This window comes from Podarcis cretensis (assembly GCF_951804945.1).
Source record: "Podarcis cretensis genome assembly, chromosome: 5".
NCBI lineage: Eukaryota > Metazoa > Chordata > Lepidosauria > Squamata > Lacertidae > Podarcis > Podarcis cretensis.
The window spans coordinates 25531520-25545129 of record NC_137174.1 but is presented as its reverse complement, the minus strand read 5'-3'; the positions used below and the strand labels follow the sequence as shown (position 1 = coordinate 25545129).

The following is a 13610-nucleotide window of genomic DNA, read 5'->3' as shown; positions in this document are numbered from 1 at the left end:
CAGATTGTTACAGATATCCAGAAGCATGCTGCAGAAAGAAAAGTAAAGTTGGTTGCAGGAGGAATGGAGATGTGGATCACACTTGAGATCTGTGTTCAGCTTGCAAACCAAAACGTATTTGTCTTGGTTTTTATTTCCCCCAGAGACCACATTTCCTTTTTGATTGTAGGAGAACTACCAGCTCTGAATGCTGCAGCTAGATCAAGCAGTTGTTCAAGATGCCTTGAAAAAAGGTCAACATCTTTAACCCTTTCAGCCTCCATAATCATATGCAAATACACTATTGATGTGTTGAAGGGCCTACACCAGATTACCCCGCCTTGAGATCATCTGTGATTTGTTGTTGTTTTTTAAACATTAGTTTTCATTGGGAATGGGTCATGACAAGTCACTCATGCCTTCACTTTGTTCTCATGCATGTAACCACATTTGGTGTACAGAATTTAGGAGGGATGGAGTGGTGTCAGAAGCTCATAAGGCATCTGCTTACCCTTCATCAGAGCAAGTTGCTTGGTAAGAGCTGTCCATGGTCCTGCAATCACCAGTCTGTCCTGCCAACCTTCCTTGCTCCTTTGCCTGCTCATCTCACTGTCTTGCTGCCTGGTGACTGGGTCTCATGAGTACCAACTACAGATAGATTGAAAAGGGAGGAATGGAGACCTGGTGTGGCATAGGGGTAGGGTTAGCCCCTGGGGCCCTCCAAACCCCCCATCATGCATTCCTTGCAACTGTGGGAGTCAACTGAGTCCCCATCTAGCACAAAACAACATCAGTGGCAATGTAGCAGGATGCATACCCCCCATACCCTCCTTTTAGCAGAGGCTTTTAGTCACTGAACAAAATTGCCAGTTTCCCTGAGCTGTTGCATCAGATATTTGCCAGAGCTCCTTCAGGTAAATGAGTCATTCTTCCAAGAAATGATTCTCAGTTGCTTTCTCGAAAATCACCGTTTCATAACTAAAACGGACTCTCTGTGTGCGCAGAATGATGCCATTACAACTTTGGGCTTCTGAAAAATGACAAAGGTGCTCGCAAAGCATGCTTTGGTCCATTAGAGAGATATGGGTTTGGCTCCAAAAGCAGCAGGAAACTTATAATTGTTCATGTTTCCAAGAAGCCTAAGTGGGACAGAAAAAGATGCCAGTTTAGCCTGCACTCTCCTTGAAGACCTGAATCTGAGGCTGCATCTGCACTATGCATTTAAAGCTGTATCATACCACTTTCAACAACCATGGCTTCCTGTATCCTGAGAACTGTAGTTAGTTAAGGGTGCTAAGAATCATTAGAAGATCCCAGTTCCCTTCACAAAGCAACAATTCCCTGAGTGGTATAAGTCAATACCTCTTCCTAGGGAACTCTAGATAGAACAGTTGGGGCTTATATATCTCGGTTCACAGAGAAAAGGGGTTTATCCAAACATCACCCCTTGGGATAGTAGCACTTCAGTTGCATCTATTTCCAACATTTTGCCTTGACACAAAGGATAAACTGTACTGACACTTACTGTCAAAGAGAAAAGCAGCCATTATACCATTTCCCCAAGAAACCTGGCAATGACTTGTTTGCACAGAGAAAGAAACCGATGATGCGAAGGAGCTGATACATTGTGAAACATCTCCCTTCGATATGAACTTTCTCTCTCTCTCTTGTCTAAACGATTGTCTAAAAACATCATCACCATCACTTATACAAAAGCTTAAAGTCTTGTTATTTTGGTTGGTCCTGCTAAGGTTTTACCATTCTGGGGCTTTTAAATTTTCTTCTGCTGGAGCAACATGGCCACCCAAATTTTGGATAAAAATACAAGAAATCTGGGTTGTATCAATGCTGCCTTTCCACTTACCAACTTCTGTGTGCACAATGAAACTTCTACCTTATGTTCTTTTCCGTCAGCCCACCCTCCCACCCTCAAAATCTGCTCCGGAGGGTTGAAGGACACTCTGAAGCAGATTTTTTTTGGGGGGGGGGTGTCAGAGAAAGGAGAAGTCCTGCTGTGTGAGCAGAATACTGCTGACGTCGTATTGGATACAACCCCAGGTTTCTTTTTATAACCTTCGTTTCAAATGATAAATAGACTCCAGGATAGATTTATGTGCTGCTGTTTTTAAAAAGCAAAGGGAACAGAGGCACTATATCATCAGAAAAGGAATGGTTTCATCTGTCTTAGATCCCTCACATGTGTCTAGCAGGCTTTAAGATATCTTGGAGCCCATAGACCTGGCCAGATAGGAGCGTGATTGCTCATAGTACCCCCCTTCCACTGATAAGAGCCTAGGCTTCAGTGATGAGCTGGTTGAGATCCAAGAAACTAAAGTTCAATCCAAACAATCTGGAGGTGCTGTTGGCTGGTGGTTTATCAAGCCGTAGAAGGAGGTCTGGCCTGATACATTTCGGTGCCTGAGGCAAAACATCCCATCACTGCGCCCATGATGTGGGGGACTTGATGCTCCACAACAGCTTTCTTTCAAGTACAAACCCTTGAAAAGCTTTGTGACCAGGCTGGGGCAGGGACCAAAGTCTGCAAAGGCTTCTGGAATGCCTCTCTCTTACCAAGAGTCATTGAGAGGGAGGCATTCAGGAGAGCTTTGCCACTGGCCTCTCTGCACCCCAGAGGTGGAGGAGACCAGCAACAATGCTCAGCAATGGAACAGTGTTGCTCTGCCACCACCTCCCTTACCTGGGTTGCTTCTCTGGTAGAAGCAGAAGCAATGGGGGTGAGATGCCTACAGACAATGCTTTTTTCTGGGGGGCGGACACAGGGATATGCATGCCCCTAAACATTTTGTGAATCTAAGTTTGGCCTCATTGAGGGAAAGTATTTCAATATGAGTAGGAAAATGAGAGTACCCCTAAACATTTTTTTAGAAAAAAGCACTGCCTACAGGGGTGCCATCTCTTGCATTTTTACTTCCTGAGGTTGCTGCTGCACCCTGCCTCATAAGTAGTCCAGCTCTCAATGGCCTTTGACCCGTTCTAATAAAAAATCCTCCTCAAAGATCAGTTTCATAGCTTGCTATTAGGTCCACTGTTGTTGTTGGAAACATATGTAGAGCATGATGCCTACTATCAACTTTAGCTGTCTGTGCTCCTTCTGGGAGAAAGATGCCCAGAACTCTGTTATCCATACTTTAGCAACATTCATGCAGAATTACTGGTTTTCTTGTTTTCATGGAACTAACCTTTATAAATGAATAAAGTCACACACACACACACACACACACACACACATATATGACTTTTTGCACATATCTATGGGGGGGCGTATTTTATGCTTGTTTCATGTTTTAATCAACAAAACAGCAAAGCTATATCATGGATGCTTCGGATGAGCAGTTCAGCTCCTGCAAAGCCCATCTTACTTATGTGATTTGCTAATAATAACCAGCATGTGTTAGAAAGCTTTAGAAATAAACATGTTGAAACCAAGCATTGCCTGAAGTGAAATACTAACGTGAATTTGGAGGTTCCTGATTGGACAAAACATCTACAAAACGTTGAGGGAACTGAAAAGCATTTTGATAAAACTAGTGACATTTCTGCGTTCTGCTCCTCCCTAGGTTGTCACCAGATTTTGAGAAAAGCAAAAAACATTAGGTGACTTTGGAGGTTCCTTTTTAACTGAAAGACTGAGAAGAAAAGTAGAGAAGCAAACAGGGATCAACAAATCACCAGGTTTCAATAAGATGATATCCAGGAAGGGCGTGGTTCCTCAAATCCTGATTCAGAACCGGCATGATTGATCTACACCCGTGAGGGATTTCTGGGACCTCTTCCATGTCTGGGTGCAATGCTTGTTGATGTCTCTGTTAGCTAATTTGTATTTCATCCTGTTTCTCTGCAATCAGGGAATTCCCTCCAGTCAAGAATGGCTTTGTGTCAACAGCATGTCAAATAATAAGCCCTGGCAACCATTTCCCTCTCCAACTGCTGTACTAAACTTGACAGATGGGTGTCTCATCTTGAGGAGAAACAATAAAGAGTGACTTGCTATACAAATATGACTTGTCAAGGTCATGGTTTTTGACAGCCTGAGCAATGCTAAACTGAAGCCCCATTTGCTTTCATACACAGCTCCATTTTTTCCCTTCTGTCCAGCATATTAAAATGTCAATTAAGCATTCTGGACTCCCCTCTGAGCCCCCTCATGGTTGCACATCTATCACACCTTTAATTCTCCTAAGGCTCATCATTGCACACAGGAATATGTACAGAGCAAAACCATTTGCTACTGGTACCCATGACACTTTTATCAAATATGTGTATACCAACCCCTCATTATTATTTCTTACAAATAAAAAATTGCTCACATACATTACAAAATCAAACCATTCTCATCCCTCTTTTTAGTACCTCAAGCCCACTTTAATTTATTTGTCAACCTTTCCACCAAAGCTATACTCCAAACCTTTTAATACCAGAATTCTTTTTAGCTCCTTCCAAAAACAGGCAATCATGAGTTTTAAAGCTCACTTATCCACACCTCAAATTCTTTATTATTGGTTAATTTTTGAAGCCTAGTGCTTGTTTCTTGCCTGGTTAGTCTCTAGAAGATTGTGAATTAACAAACTCACAAGAAGTAGCTACTAGGGCAAACAGAAAAGGTCATAACTTGGATTTTAAAAGATTTGTTTCTACCCCAACTTTCCTCTCACGAGCCGAGAGTAGTGTGCATGGTCCTCTGCTCCCCATTTTATCCCCATAACAACCCTGTGAAGTTGGTTAGGCAGCGAGATCATGCCAGGCCCAAGATCACCCAGTGACCTTCATGGATGGTTAAATGGGGATTTGAACTCTAGCCAACACTCTAACCACGATACTACTCTGACTATAATTGCTTTCATGTTGACATTTGAGCTGCAATCCCAACATTCAGTTTTCAGAATTTTTTATAAAAAATCATATCAACATTTGATTGGATACATGTATGGATAAGTTAACATATTATAAAATTCTGTTCCAAGTCATCTCTTTAATACTATTAAATAGAGAGACTGCTACAATCTATCAGATACCATCAAATGTTGATTGCAATATGTCAAATACTTACTGCTCCTGACCAGATATTGTCAAATGTTGACTGCGCTGTCAAAATGCTGAAAATGAAAATGAAATACTTTCAATATTCAAACATCTAGAGATTATTTGTCATGGAAATTCATGAAGGATAATCTTTAAAGTATATCATTGCAGCAAATTGGTTCCAACTCTTAACAAGGACAAACTACCATTCACACTATTATTCAAATATTATTGGGTATTATTGCCCTTGTCATATTTTAATTCAAGACTTTTTTCATGAATACGCTTTTGAAAGCTTGATATGATTGAGTTGTTTAATAATTTCCTAAGAGTTAGAGTAGTTCTTCATTGACTTATAGATGATAATACTTAGGCTACAATTCTAAGGTCCCTGGGTGGATGTTTAATGGTGAAGAAGACGAAGAAGAGTTTGGATTTGATATCCCACTTTATCACTACCCGAAGGAGTCTCAAAGCGGCTAACATTCTCCTTTCCCTTCCTCCCCAGAGGAGGAGGTAGATTCAGAGGTAGAGTGAGCAAAGAAGACTCATTCTGAGGCATTCTGAACCATAGGATCAACAGTCCTTATATCGCCTGACATGCCATAGGAACGGAGGACAAACTAGTCCACTCTGGAGGTGGTGCTTCACGAAAACAAACTGGTATTTGTTTTCTTTTTTTAATAAATGAAGGGAAGGGAAAGGAAAAATACCCACCCACCTTCAGTGTGGAGGAAGGGGGTGGGGGCAGCTATGGAATACCTTAAAGGCCTGTCTGCTCACATGGTTCCATTCATCATTCTCATCAAAGGGAGTCCTATGCATAACCAACCACTTTCAAACATGATATTCTGCTGTGAAGTAAAGCAATACCTTCCCTGAAATGCAACTACAATTTGAATTTATATATTTCTAACTCCCTGGGGAGCACACAAACACACAAAACAAATAAACCCAATTCCCAATTTTAGATATGGTTGAAAAAAATTTGTTCTATATGTAAAAGTATTAGACTTTACAAGCTGGCACATAATTACATCCACCAATGCATCGTTTTGGGGTTGTTGTTTTTAAGCTTCCCTGGAAACTAAGTTGTTAAAAGCAAGATTTAAAAGTGTCCAAAATGCAGGAGACATTTTGGGGAAATTTCAGATTTCTGCAGTGTTTTCTTTCAGCTCTATTGCTTACTTTAAATATGCTCACATGCTTTCAGGTTCTGCAAACATCTTTGAGACCAAGGAACCGGCTCTTAATTGAAAATAATAATGATTAAAAAAAAAATCCCCAGAGTTACCAGCATTCTATTCCAGAGGCCACATTTTGTCTTCTGGGACTGGTAGTATTTCACCGCATCCCTACAGACCTTTGTAAGCATATCTCCCTTTTCATGCAAAGCACTGCAGAATGATCTGTGATTTACAACCTGCACAGCCCTAATTAATTTTTTAACGCAGTGCCTTCAATGAACTCAATTCTCATTTCTTCTTGTCCATATTTTATTAGACAGCACAGATATTAATTTATTTACTCATAGAAAGCTGAAGTAGATCAGAGGCAACATCTGGTTATTATTTGCAATAGTGTACAATTATTTTTTCAGCCATCTTCCCCAGCTGTGCCTATTTGTACACAGGCTGAAGAAATAACACACGTAAGTCAGGGTGAAGTAATCACTCATCTGCAGTTCACCTGCACAGTCTCTCTTCTAGGTCTTTATTGTGGCTCTAGGATTATGCAATGCCCTCAGATCAAGACTAAGCCTCAGGAGAATTGTTCCCCAGGAGAATAGGGCCAGCCCAAGACAATTTGCTGCCTGAGGCAAAGGGCAAGATGGCACCCCCACTACTGGCAGTTTAATCCTGCTTCAACAATGGATGCCTTCACTATACCTGAATGCAGCACATTAGCTAATGGGCTGCTGGGTAGACAGAGGGTGCCAGCACAATTCCAATACCTTGCCACCACTCCTTGTCCTTCATCATCTCTGACATGAGGCAGGCACCAAACCTTGCCCAATGGTAGGGCCACCTATGGCTAGTGCCACTACTGGTTTGACCTGCTGATGAGAACAGTAGTCATTAACTTTCCACTTCCAGTGATTTGTCAACTGAGGTGCAAAAAGAGCTATGAAGAGATAGCCAGGCCACATCCAATGGACCATACAAAGCCCACAATGCATCAATGGAGACACCTTTCGAGACCTAGGTATAGGCAATTAGTGGTCCAGGGGGTCCTTGAATGTGCCTCAACATTTTTGGAAACGAACCAATGGGCAGAGCCACAATGGTTAGCCCTTCAGTCTTTGCTCATTTTAAAATATAAGGCTTGCAAAATATCATTGATCAGGACTATAAGCCAACCACCAATGTGTTGGAAGCAAAGTAGAGCTCTAATAATTCCTGCAAAACCATTAGCCCTTGATCTTTTAATCTGATAAGACCCACCAACTTCCAAGGCCACACATCCCTTTCTGCTTATAAAATGCCCTTTAATAATAATAAAATAACAATAATCCCCCTCCCCACTTATGGTAAGCAATGCAAATGAAAGCAAAGAGGACTACAACATTTTCAAATAATCTCTACCCTCCTGCTGTGACTATCTATTTTGTGCCACTTCTTGCATGTTTAACTGTTATATACCTGCACCTCTCTAAAATGATATTTCACAAAGTTTATGAAAGCACACTGTCCTTCGGAACCATTGAAATTCACTGCACGCACACAATTCAGAATCCTCAGCACTATACACCCAGCTGCTACGGTCCCTATAATAATTGTGACTCAAAGTAGGAACCTGTGTTTCAAGAGTGGCTGAATTCAGGGGAGCACATCTGGGGAACACCAAGCAACAAAACAGAAACTTAGAGCATTAGTCTTTTGCGATTCTCATCTCAATGTAATACGTATAAGCACTTCAAGAAGAGTCCCTCTGTTGCATACTCTAAAGCAGGGGTTCTCTAAATTTCTAATATCCCAGGTTCGTTTGAGATGGCTGAAAATCGCTGAGGTCCACCAGTCACAAAATGTTGGTGCAGGGGCCGAGCCTGTCACAAAATGGTGGCAAATGCAGACAAGAGTTTGGCATAATCAGCTTCCCTGGCTGTTTGCTTAGATCAGAGTGAGCTATGGTTAGTGTCCAAGAGTGAGATGAAAATGGATTTAATTAAAGACACATACTGGGCATGTGTGGAATCGTTTTTTGCACTCTGTGCTGTAGTGGAACTTTAAGGCAAATTGCATGAAATTTGTAATGCATTGGAATATTTCATGCTGGGCCAATTCCTATTGTGAACCAAGCCCAGACTATCAGATCTCCTGTTTAAGCAAAGGACAGGGGCATAGGAAGGGGGTGCAGTCTGCCCCGGGTGTCACCCCTGAGGGGGTGACAAAATGGCACACCGCAGAGGGTGGCACTTGTCAGGAGTTGAGCCTACACTCGAGTAGGACCCTGGCAGAGACACATGCCCGACTGACATGTTCTCTCCCTCCTGGTCAATCGTTCAGGAGCTTCAAAAGCTTTTTTCTGCCCAAACATCACAGCTACCAATGCCAACCGACACCAGCACACTTAGGGATACAGAGTTTGCACAGTTGCGTAACAGACCTCAGCAACTCAGCATTTTGGCTAATCTACTTTATTTACATATAAACACACACACAGAGAGCACAGCAACATGGCTCCCTCTCTCTCTAGCATCAGACAGCAAAGAGAAAAAGAACAAAGGACAATAGTCCTACTTCACGGAACACAGTAACACAAACATCCTGTTTCCATCACATCCCACTCTGTGAAATCAAAACATACACCGTCATGTGAAAGACAAAGATCCCATGACTGCAATCATAGAGCAGGAATTCTAACAGCACTTACCGCAGGGCCTGACCTGCAGCGCCTGAGCCACGTGTCTCTCCTGGGAGTGACACAGTGGCTCGGGGCCTCACGCTGCCCAAAATGGCAGCGTGGGGCTTGTGTCTGCCAGGCAGACTCTGTAGGCAGCTTGCCGCACCGACACCCTGGCAGGATCAACACAGCGCCCCTATGTGGCGCCCCCTTGCACGGATCGTTGTGGCTTGCCACGCTCCTGCCACGCCGAGTGCTGGAGCAGCTAGCTACGCCCCTAGCACTGGAGCCATTGACACATGCATGCACATGGCATTACTTGAGGTTCCTGTAACCAACTTACGAACATGTATGTATGCCACACCCACACCCTCCTTCATTGCTTTTCGCATGCTTCCTAGGGGTGTTGATGTATCTGAGGCCAGCCTTTGCTACCACCAACAGCACTTGAATTCTCTGGGTGGGTGGACGCCAGCGTTCTCCAAGCTTAAGTGAGCCTGGGCCTTCACGCATGATTCAGTTGTAACTGTGACTGAGAGGCTGTGCTCCACTCTCAGGAGAACGGGGCTAATGGAAATCCAGCTAACCCAGAGAGTAGTCTGATGTAAAACACTTGTACAGCACAAAATGATTTTGCATCACCTGCAAAGAGGGCTGTAGAAGGATATGCTTGACTGGTAAGGAACGACACTTATGAAAAGGAGAGAGAGAGAAAGCGAAGGAGCAAAAGTAAGGACAGACATGCAAGCGCTGCGAGCCCCTAAGGCACAATGCAAACCAGACTTGTTTGCTTTTGGAAACAAGCAGAGTCCAGCCCCTAGACAACTATGCTGGTGTATTATGAATAAGTGTCTTAAATATAGCTCATTGTGTTTGTGGCAAGTTTGCAGAAAGCAGTAGCTAAGTGGATCATGGGCCTCTGTGATAAATATGTGAGTCAAAACATTCCTGCTCAGGATATGGTTAAATGGGAGCTTTTAAAAATATTGATTCATCTCTATCTGGATTGGAAGATTGGATGTGAACAAGAAGAATCCCTTGAAGAAACAGCAAGCCTTTCCCCAGGATGTGGATGCTCCTATACCATAGGCTTAATATGATCCCTGAGCCAAGGAGATAAGTAACTACCATATTGCCCTGAATATAAGGCGCACCTTTAAAATCCAAGGGGGGGAGACAATACCTGAATAAAAGCCACTTCCTTAAAATTCCGCAGGCACTCACACCCATTCCGTTTTACCGTATGTCTGTTTCAGCAGAGATATCGTAAAAGCCAATTTTTGTAAGGTTGCGAATTTAAGCCCCACTCTAACTTTTCACGGACAGAATTTGGGGATGGGGGGAAGGTAATGGTTATATTCAAGCCAATGTAGTATTCAACGTTTAGAATACATATGGAGGCAGCCCTGCATGGGCAAGCTTTTTAGTATTTAATGTTTTATTGTGTTTTTATATATGTTGGAAGCCACCCAGAGTGACTGGTGCAACCCAATCAGATGGGCGGGGTATAAAAAATAAAACTGTTGTTGTTGTTGTTGAAGAAGAAGAAGAAGAAGAAGAGGACATCCGTATCTTCACTGGATAAATGTTACAGGGGATGCCTTTGGTGAGCAGGATACGGCATATAAAATTGCATTCCTGGCCCAGCTCCAGCTGAACTCAGCCTTAAAACCTCCCCCTGCCTTTCAATGCTTTTTGCAAGTTAGATGGATTCAGTGAAAGAGAGAACACACACATACACCACTCACTACTGCTCTGCATGGCTGGCAATAATGCCTTGTGAAGTGCTTTAATTCCTCAGACTTGTGATAACCTTTCCTTAAGAACCTCACACGGAATTTGGGGGAATGACTTGGAGAATGAATCCTTTAGAAGACTCCCTGATGCCAGCTGGCAGACAGCAGCTGGAAAAGCAACAGAAATGAAGATGACTTTGGAGAACTTAGAGACAAAGCTTTCCCTAATGAATCTCTCTCCTTCAAACTATCCTAGGGCTTTAACACAAGAAAGTCTGACTTGTTTTTTTGTTCTTTTGAACTGCTTTTCTGTAAGGTTTTAGCAGCCTAGTTTCTAATAACACAAATGCCTAGGCAAGGAGACTAATTGAACCCTAAAGATTCCCTATTAAGGATTCTTTGTATATGAGGAAAATATCATATTTATCTGTTCTGCAGCAAGAGGCTTGCTCAAGAAGCATTCCTATTGTGCCTTTGTTTATTTTATTTATTCATCTGGAAAATAAAGTTGTGTCCCCAGTGTTTTATATAAACTCCAGGTGGCTTAGAGTAAACTAACAGAATCCAATTAACTCACATTAAAAATAAAGCACCACGGTTATAATGCACAATGTTAAATGACAGAGTTAGTGTTAAGTTCATTAGTATGTCACCCTTCCTCCAAGAAATTCAGGGTGACGTAAATAAGACTGTCCTATTTTAACCTTCAACAACCAGCGAGGGAGGTTTGGGTGCGAGATCGCAACAGGTCCAAAGTTACCCAGCCCTGATCAGAAGAAATTTCATTTGTTACATCACACTTAGATAAAACTTATGGACATTAAGAGCCAGTGGGGTGAGGTGGCCAGAGTTCACGGGAACCAGAGTTCACATTTTCACTCAGCCATAGAACCCACTAAGCTTGGACCAGTCACTATCTTTCAACTTGGCTTACCTGAGAGGGTTCTTGTGAGAATAACCAGGGCATAACCATGTGTGGCATCCTGAGTTCCTTGGAGGAGCGTCAAAGAAACAATTGTAAATAATGAATCATAGCAGTAAATGCTAATATAGTCAGCATTGCATCAGTTTGTGTCAATTATTGGCCTAAAGCAGGCAAGTCCAACCTCAAGTTGGCTGTGATCCAGCAACAATTATCAAAACTTGGCAGTGATCTACCACCCTCTGACGTCATTTAACTTTATAAAATAAATAAATAAATAAATAAATAAATCTTTATTTCGCAGATACAGTAGTTATTTTGGATATCATTGTGACAGATGAAAATAGTTACTAGATGGACAAGTAACTAAACAAGTGAGAAAAGTCAAAGTATATTTTATATTAGTTTGCACAGATCTGAGGAGCTAGCTTCTGTGTGGGTATGTGGGTGTGGGTGTTAACTCTTTCCCTTCCGAGTTGCTTCATTCCTTGCTCCGTGATTCTCCTTCCCTGCTCCCCCCCCACACACGGTATCCTCACTCTCTCCCTCCACCTCAGTCTTTTCTTTCTCTGCCTGCAATCGATGAAAATCAGTCAACATTCCCCAAGTTGATCGCAATCAATGTGTTGGACATGCTTGGTCTAAAGGTTTTCCCTAATTATTTTGGAAACATGGGCAAAAATGTTCAGGAAGGACACACCTTTTTCTTGTATCACATCCACAGGCCCTGCTGGTGAGAGGGCAGGGACAGTAATAACCTGACTTTGAATTTTAGTTCCTTCCCAATCCAGTGTTGCCAAGCTCAGGGCATTGTGCTCATCTTGGAAGTTGCCACATTTTGGTCCTATCTAGACGAATCCGCTCTTTGAAACACTACCAGAACAACTGCATCAGTAGAAACAAATAATTCTGAGAGCCCCCTCCCCCCACTTTTATAGCATGTTATATCATAGAGACTATAAGTAAAGGCCTGAAAATACTAGTGAAAATACTAGAGAAACCAAAGAAACAGCTAGCGTTTTCAGATATCATTTCTCTTCATTTATTCTCCCTTCCTGAGGAGTGACAGAAGCTGGAACATTTAGTCTCCTGGGATACTCCTGGAACCAAGGCCAAAGACCCCAGTTCTTCCTTCTGGAATAACTTGATTTCCAAGAGCACAGTTTGACAGCAACAACTGCTGCTACTACTACATTATTTTTGTTGATGCAACATTAAAATATTTGCAACAAGCTCATATTATAACTTTGCATAAACTGAACTCTAATGCAAGGGAAGAGAGCATGGAAACTTCAAATAGAGGCACAGAGCTTTATAAAGATTAGGTGAGCAATCCTTCTCAATGCTGTATCACGGAAGCAGGGAAGAAAGCCCACTGGCAAACTGCAAGGAAGCATCTATCAGCATGTATCAGGGCTGTAATGATGTTTTCTAAGTGATAGTGTTTGGGAAAGCCGGAGCTTTGATTAGGGATAGATTCATGATGTGGGGGGTGAAGAGGAGATAAGAACCTTGAATTATGAGGAGTCAGATATTTCCAAACTCACAGGGATTGAGTTAATAGACCTATGAATATTTATCAATAGTCAGACAGATAAAACGAAAATTTAGTTGCTTCGCCATGGACAAATTTTGTTAGCAAGATGCTTTTTTTTCTCTCCACAGGCTTCTATTTATAGCTGTAAAACCTGCTAAATAAATAAATAAGGGGCTTCTGGTCTCATCTCTTTATTTTACTGTTTTAAAAGCCAGAAAAGAAACTATGTTTAAAGAGTTAGCAGCGGGAGCTTCTTGTATCAGTTTTCTTCTTCCTCCAGGAGGGTCCAGGGTTGTCTTTAAAGCACCATGGAAGCTACATGCTAGCTGATACTGGAAGCATCTTGTGGGTGAGATGGATGGGCTAAGTTGGAAGTCGGAGCTAAGTCAATGTGAGAGTCTCTTCAACTGTTTATTCCCTATTTTGGTGCATTCCTCTCACATGCACATGACACATCAGCTTTCAGAGGGAAGAAATATGATAAAATTGATGAAAATTTAAATAGAGGAGACACAGAATTTATTTATTTTATTGTTATTAATTTATTAAATTT

At 42.0% G+C, this 13610-nt stretch overlaps 1 protein-coding gene across 2 annotated transcripts in view; it reads right to left on the bottom strand.

Annotated features, from left to right (window-relative positions):
• LOC307215935 (uncharacterized protein) overlaps positions 1 to 13610 on the bottom strand; it is a 102910-nt gene that overhangs the window by 69216 nt on the left and 20084 nt on the right. Inside the window, exons 3-4 of one of the 2 annotated variants that reach the window (XR_013838716.1) lie at positions 5048 to 5093; positions 1920 to 3179 (exon numbers count right to left, since the gene is read on the bottom strand). Coding sequence is in view for 1 of the 2 variants with exons in the window: in XM_079975773.1 (XP_079831899.1) it covers positions 5048 to 5093 (46 nt within the window). In the remaining variant the exon portion in view is untranslated. Of the gene's footprint in view, positions 1 to 1919; positions 3180 to 5047; positions 5094 to 13610 lie in introns of those variants that run through there. The other variant, XM_079975773.1, reaches the window with a different exon arrangement.